The following is a 6,915-nucleotide window of genomic DNA, read 5'->3' as shown; positions in this document are numbered from 1 at the left end:
CTAAATAAAAAAAAAATTAAAAAAAAAAAAAACGGCTGCATAAACCTGTGTCGTAGCTGACTAGAAGCAGTGTGCAGGTGCAGGCCCCTCTGTGACCTGTTCCTTTTACTCTGTCTTCTCTAGCCAGCTAGCCCAGGTTGGTAGAAGAGCAACTCTGCGTACCATGGTCCCTTGCTCTCAAACCCAGGAGCAGAATGGTTATTTTGACACTATTTGACAAATGCCTCAAGTAGGAAAATTCATTTGCAACTTATGGGTTTATTCTTAAAAGATTTTAAGATTACCAGCAATGGCTGCTCACTGAGTACTGCTTTTGGTCCCAGAGTTCAGAATCCTGTGGTGTCTGTGCACCCCCCCCCCCCCCGGGTCCCAGAGCTGCCCCTTGCTGCTCCAGTGTGCCTGCTTGTCTGGTGCTACTGTGAGGCCCTAGGAGAGCAAAAGAGGTGACATTCACAGGGAATAGCTATAACTGTCCTGAGGCCTGGATCTGAGTAGTGTTGCTCTTGGCCTTGGGGGAGTGGCTTTGGGATATAAGAAACTCATGTTCCTGCCCTGAGTGCCTCATCCACCCACCTTCTTCTCCTCCCCACCCGCAACCAGCCAGGACTGGGAAGAGGCTCTGCCCTCACCTGGGACAGTGAGTGAGACTGGGGACTGGGCTGTACCTCTGAAGGTTGGTGCTGGCTGCAGGCCCAGCAGGTCCCAAAAGAGCTGAGGGCAGGCCCCACTGTAAACTGGTGGGGCTCTCCAGTTTACGGTCTGCCTGAGCTGGCCAGGTTTCCCCTGTAGAAATGAGCAAGTTTGGCTTTGTGGGGCCCTAGGGGCTTCCATCGAGCTGTAGAGTGCACCCTGCTGTCAGTCATGGTGCCACAAGCTTCTTCCAGAGTAGAGCAGGAAGGATGGACCTGGCAGGTGTGCAGTGTTGCGGGGGGCTCTGATTCATGGCAGCCAAGTGCGGAAAGCCGTCTGTCTCCCCACGTCTGTAGGCGGCTCTGTTTTGGGACATGTGTGCAGTGGAACACGGCTTTTCCAGCCTTGCGACCTTGGGCAAGCTTCTCAGCGTGTCTGAGCTGCCATTCCCATCTGGAAGGGGCAGATCGGGCTCACTAGAGCACAGGTCTGACCTGAGCTGCCCTTGACGAGAAACCGTGCCCAGTGGCTGGCTGGGCCTGTCACCTCAGCCTAGGAGCCGATGACACCCGCAGCCAGGAGGGCCAAGGGCAGTGAGGGCTCCCCATCTCTACCACAGTTGTTGTCTGGAGCCTGAGATCAGGGGTGCTAACATCTGTATCCTCCCCTGGCAGCTGGCTGCCACCCAGCAGAGAGAGGTGTGGCAGTCGCAGTGCCAGCGTGGCGCTCTGCACACCACCCCAGGTCTCATGAGGGAAAGGGCTGATGAGGCTGTCAAGTTGCTGGCCTTGTTCATCACTACCCTCTGGGTGTAGCCAGTGTTTGCTTGGTTGATGCTTCTGAATAGAAGCTGGCTCCCAGAAGGCACTGCAGAAGAAGGGGAGCCTCAGGACGCCCATCCCCTATGCAATCTGGGTCACCACCTCCACAGTCCCCAGCAGCTGTCCTCGCTGTGGAGATCTCAGTACCAGGCGCCTTGAAGCTCAGAGCGTCCACCTTCCTGTGTGGCTGTGGAGATGCCACTTGCTTCCTGCCTGCAGGCACCCTGTGCTGGGTCTTGGATCTGGCTCTCCTCATGTCACCATGCTTTCTTGCTCTTCCTGAAGTCTGCACCATGCACCATCCTGGGTGGAGCCTTCCCTGTCGTCTCCTCCTCTTTCTCAGTCACTACTTACCCAGCATTGTTTGCACTTTGAGAAGGATGCAGGCCTTCAGATGCCGCCCCACCCCCAAAAGGCGTGTGACTGACTGCATCGTCTCCCCTCTCTCCTCTCTGCCCCAGATCAGTGGACCATCCCCTGCCCGGATCCTCTCTCTCCACAGACTTTGGCAGCTGGCAGATGGTAACAGGCTGTGGCAGTATTCAGGAGCGGGCTGTCCTGCACACAGACTCCTCTCTCCCTTTCAGCTTCCAGGATGAGCTCCCTAACAATTATCTGTAAGTGTCTTGCTTCAGAAGGCAGATACTCCCCTGCCCAGATGCAGTGCCACAAGAGCTCACAGGGCAGCGCCTGCCAGGGAGGTGGCACCTCTGCCCCTGAGGTGTGCAGACCTCTGGGCTGCTCAGCCAATGCATTAGGGTTTGTGCTCACTCTTCCCAGCCTCCAAGCTTCTCCTCAGTGGGTGTTGGGTGTACCTCAAGGAAAGCTGGCTGGACTTGTAGCTACAGAAGGTGCCATTTCTGTACAGCTCTGCCTGATGTGAGAATCCTTTGAAAGCAGGACAGTGGGGTATGGGGCCAAGCAGACAAGTGCGTGCGGGAGGCTGGACCCAAAAAGCTGGGATCTGCCCAGCCTGTGCTCTTCCTAAGCAGAGTCCAGGCCACACCCACACCCTGGCCTACTAGTTTGCCTCTGGGTAAGAAAGATAATTGGGCAGCTGAACTGTATGGTTATGGAGCCCTCTTCATCCCAAGTCTCCCAAATGACTCCTATTGTTGGCTTTTGCCTGAACTGAGTGCCCCCGCCCCCCAGCCTCCTGCCCTTGCCTGTTATGCAGCTTTCTGGATGTCAGGCAGGAAGAACCTCTGGAGTCCTGGGGAGCAGGGTCTGCTTCTCAGATGTGGCTGCCTGCGGGGCTCTTCTGCAAGCTGTGCCCTCCCCTCCTCACCATGGTCAGTGCTGGGGAGTCAACACTGCCAGCACCACAGCAGTGTTTCCAGGCCAGAGCAGTGCCCTGGGGAGCTTTCGGGAGAGGAGGGGCCAGCCGAACCTTGGGTTCCAGGACACCCATCACCATCCCAGGACCATCCTGCAACCTGAAGGTCCTCTTCTCTAGGACCAACTAGGAGCTATTCAATTTTTGAAGGATAATGAAGCAGTTGTACCTATCCATAGGGCCTCCATCTCCAGCCCTCTGGGGAAAGACTTCCTGTGGGTCTGACGTTGCCCTTCCCTTCTCGGGAGTTAGTCTTGGCAACAGGCAGCTCTAACTCCAGATCCCCAGGCCAAGCCCAGTGCACACTGCTCCCAGCCAGCCCTGCAGTTCAGACACTCCAGAGGATGGCAGCGCAAGATTGTGGGCTAGGATGCACGTCAGCCGCTAGTGAAGTCACGCAGTGGAGGGTTGAGTATTTGGGTTTCTCATCAGGGAAACTTGGTCCAGACCCCAGCGTCACAGCTCACCAGCTGTTGTGAGGTTTCAGCTGTGGCTTCTCTGCCTGTTAGCCCAGGCTTGAGCTGCACTCCCGTGCCTACTGTGTGTCTCCACATGGGTCATGAATCCTCCTCTCTGGGCTCTATTTTTCTCATAAATAGGTCGGTTTCTGCCCCTTCTGCTTTCTGGTAGCTGAGGCAGCAAGAATGCTTGTGTGTGGCCCATCAGCTGCTCCTCCTATAAACAGACAATTCTTTTGGAGCTGCATGTGGCCTCCAGTCTATGTGGAACCTGACTAGAAAGTAAAAGTTGGGGCCCCATGTCCCCCTAAATGCCAGCAAAGACATCAGGATTGCTTGAAGTGTTGTAGGAATCGAGCACCAGCTCATCTCCTTAGGGCTTCCAGCAGGCTGTTTATCCCTCCCCTGGAGCCTGCTGCTCCACCTGCTTCTCGCTGTCCACCTCTACTTCCTGAGGGTCCCCTATATCCTCTCCATCTGCCTAGGACCCAGGTTTGCCACCTGCTTCCCCTGCCCAGCAGTGTAGCCCTCTGGGATCAGGAATTGGCAACCTTGGCTGCTGCTCTGGTAGGCTACTGGGGCAGGGTCATCTCCAGTGGGCCTCCAAGGGATATCATGCACACACCTGACCCCTAAGGCTTGAGTCTAGCTTGTTTCAGGGCTCTTCTATCCTTTACACATCAGCCTCTTCTGGAGTTCACAGTATTATAAGCCTGAGTCTATACTTGTTCCCTTTCTTGATATGCAATTTTAGGGCTAGGAGGAAAGAAGGGCTTCCTAGCTTCCATCTGACTAGTGCCTTCAGAGGCCAGAGGGAAGCAAAAAGAATCAGAATCTAGACTGGTGGGAAAGCTAACACCCATCCAAGCTCTTGACCTTGGGAGGTAGAGGTGTAGCTGGAGGCCAAGCGGTGTTCACTGTGAGGCTCTGCATTCCCCAGGGGAGAGCCTCCAGCCACGATGTCTGGTGGCTGTGGTTGCTGGGGAGGATGGCACACATTTATGATCTCAGCTTCTCAGACTGAGGCAAGAGATGCACAAGTTCAAGGCTAGCCTGCGTAACTTAGCAATCCCTGCAAAAATTTTATTAAATTTATTGGTACTACTTAGTCATACACAATTATATTCATTGTAAGGAATTTGTACTTGTACATGATATAGCTTGATTATTTCATTTCCTTACCCTCCAAGCCCTCTTTTTTTTTTTTTTTTTTTTTTGGTGCTGAAGATCGAACTTGGGACCTTGCGCTTGCCAGGCAGGAACTTAGGCCATTGAGCTATCTCCCTGGCCCTCAAAACTTTAAAAGGGTCAAGGATATAGTTCAGTGTGGCAACTGGGCGGCCCTGGGTTCAATCTCTAGTACTGCAAAAACAAATGAAGGCTTTTGGTTGGCTCTTGGCCTCGAGCTGTGCATGTCTTCATCAGCCTGCTGCTGGTTCTCTGCACCTCTTTACTGCCAGGTATAAGGCTTGTGCCTCAGCTGCCTCTTGCTGAGGAACGGAGGCCAGCAGCTGTCGGGGCAGGTTCCCCCTGGGCAGGGTCTGCCATCTGTCCCAGCAGAAAGTCTGGGTTGGTGCCTCAGCCACAGTCACTGCTGTAAGGGGAAAGAGTGGCAGTCACCCGGAAGCCTGCATTTCAGGCTCAGGCCTGCTAGAGAGTGGCTGAAGAGAGCCAGGACTGTCTGGGGCCTAGGCCACAAGAGCTGTGTGGCCATAGGCTAGACACTAGCTTGGCAAATTGTATATCAAAAATAGACCTTGTGGATGAGGTGAGGATGCTGGGTACCCCCAAGGTAACACATTTATTTTGTTTCCCTCCTCCCCTATAGACCTTTGGCCCTGAGTGACCGGAAGACGAGGCTGCAGGAGGTGCGCTCTGCCTTCCTGGCAGCATACAGCAGCACAGTAGGGCTTCGGGCGGCTGCCCCCAGCCCATCAGGGGCCATCGGGGGCCTGCTGGAACAGTTTGCGCGAGGTGTGGGCCTGCGGGGTACCAGTACCAGCGCCCTGTGAGGCTACCACCACGAAGCTGTTTCCTGCTCTTCACTCAGCTGAGCCTATAGTGGAATCAAAGCCATGCCTGGCCATGGGGCACTTTGGGGTCAGGAGTCTTGCTCCTCTCTGCTGTATACAGCTGCAAAGCTGAGCAGGGCCATGAACAGGGCTTTCCAACACCCAGCCTCCTGACTCATGGCTGGCAGATGACCCATCAGCTCTCAGAAATGCACAGGGGTCTCATGAAGGGTTCCACCCCCAGTCCTAGTTTGCTGGGCAAGAGGAATCGCCTGTACGGAAAAATGAGGCAGTTTGGCACCAATCACAGAATAAAATGTCTTTTTAAACTGCTGTTTTGCTGCATCGTCTGGTTGCTGTCTTACCTGTCTGGAACATCACTGTCCTTGTGCTGGTTTGGGGGTAGTGGGGATACGGGATACGGGATAGAGAGAACCCACCAGGCAGAAGCAAGAGCTGCAGTCACCAGGGAGCTGATTTCAGGTTCACGCCTGCTGGGTTTGAGGGACCTCTCAAGTTCGGGGCAGTGCAGAGAAAGTGAACAGACCCGCCCTCCTGCACTGAGTGCCCTCCCTTTTCATGATGGGTATGCTGGTGGCTGGGCTTCAGAGACAGCAGCACTATGTGCACAGTTTGAGCTGGGGAGGCCCAAATGAGCACCACTCCATAGGATAACAAGTTGTATAGTCTGCAATCTAATACGAAGATGCAAAGGTATGATCAGATGGTATTGCACAATCCTTTAAATGCTGGGGATATAGCTCAGTAGCATAAATCACTTACCTGGCAAGCACAAGGTGCCGAGTTCAATTCCTAGTACCAAGAAAAGCTGCAGTTTAAACGAGGGGTCTGGGGGGAGGGTAATTGAACCTGAAGTCACATCCTAGCCAAGGGCTTACCTGAGGTACGTCCCAGCCCCTTAACCCTTCTTTTTCCCCCCTTAAACCTTAAAAGAAGTCATTGGTGTGACTTCCTCGAGGCTAAATCATACTAGTGAACAGTCCAGAGTGCTGGCAGTAAAACCCTTCCCTTGGGTCATCTAGACCACACAATCTTGCCCGGTGGCAAGCTAAGAGGAACAAGGTAACTTCATGTTACAGAGCCCTAGGCAATCCTACAGTGGAAAGAGATTGTTAAGGAAGAGACTTTGACGAGATAATGACCCCAGCGCCCCGTGGGGTACCCCATGCTTTTCTGAACAATTGCTTTAGGTAGGGGGTTGAGGGGCCGGGGAGATGGTAGGTAGGGGGTTGGGAGCCCGCTTCTAGCCAGAAGCGCCTCTCGAGATGCGTGCTGCAAAGGTCTGCTGAGATTCCCCGCCAGCTCCGGCTGCTCCAATGGGGTGGGGGCCGCCCGCGGGGCCGGGCGGGGCTGCGCTGCCATCTGGAGCACCGTGAGGGCGGGCGGCGCAGCCAGGCGGGCGGCAGGAGCGCAAGCAGGCGGTGGAGCGCAGCCCCGCACATGGGCTGGCCTGGCCGCCCCTAGCCGGCCCCGGGCTTGTAGCCGCGCGGCTGGAGCCGCTCCACCAGCCATGTCCCTCGGTGGAGCATCAGAGCGTAGCGTCCCGGCCACCAAGATTGAGATCACCGTGTCCTGCCGGTAAGCGGGCTGCGAAGGGTAGGGTTCCAGCGCCGCGGACACGGCTGGACCGTGAAGCG

General features: G+C 55.1%; 1 protein-coding gene across 3 annotated transcripts in view; it reads left to right on the top strand.

Annotated features, from left to right (window-relative positions):
• Mtmr14 (myotubularin related protein 14) overlaps positions 1–5,590 on the top strand; it is a 42,585-nt gene extending 36,995 nt beyond the window's left edge. The window contains exons 18-19 of one of the 3 annotated variants that reach the window (XM_004625047.2): positions 1,913–2,068; positions 5,074–5,590. In XM_004625047.2, coding sequence (XP_004625104.1) covers positions 1,913–2,068; positions 5,074–5,257 — 340 coding nt within the window. In that variant the 3' untranslated portion in view covers positions 5,258–5,590. The remainder of the gene's footprint in view (positions 1–1,912; positions 2,069–5,073) is intronic. The other 2 variants (XM_023705539.1, XM_004625048.2) reach the window with 2 other exon arrangements.
• The last annotated feature ends 1,325 nt before the right edge of the window (positions 5,591–6,915 follow it).

Source organism: Octodon degus, unplaced genomic scaffold (assembly GCF_000260255.1).
Source record: "Octodon degus isolate 3935 unplaced genomic scaffold, OctDeg1.0 scaffold00008, whole genome shotgun sequence".
In the NCBI taxonomy this organism is placed as follows: Eukaryota; Metazoa; Chordata; class Mammalia; order Rodentia; family Octodontidae; genus Octodon; species Octodon degus.
This window is presented reverse-complemented; position numbering and strand designations above follow the sequence as displayed.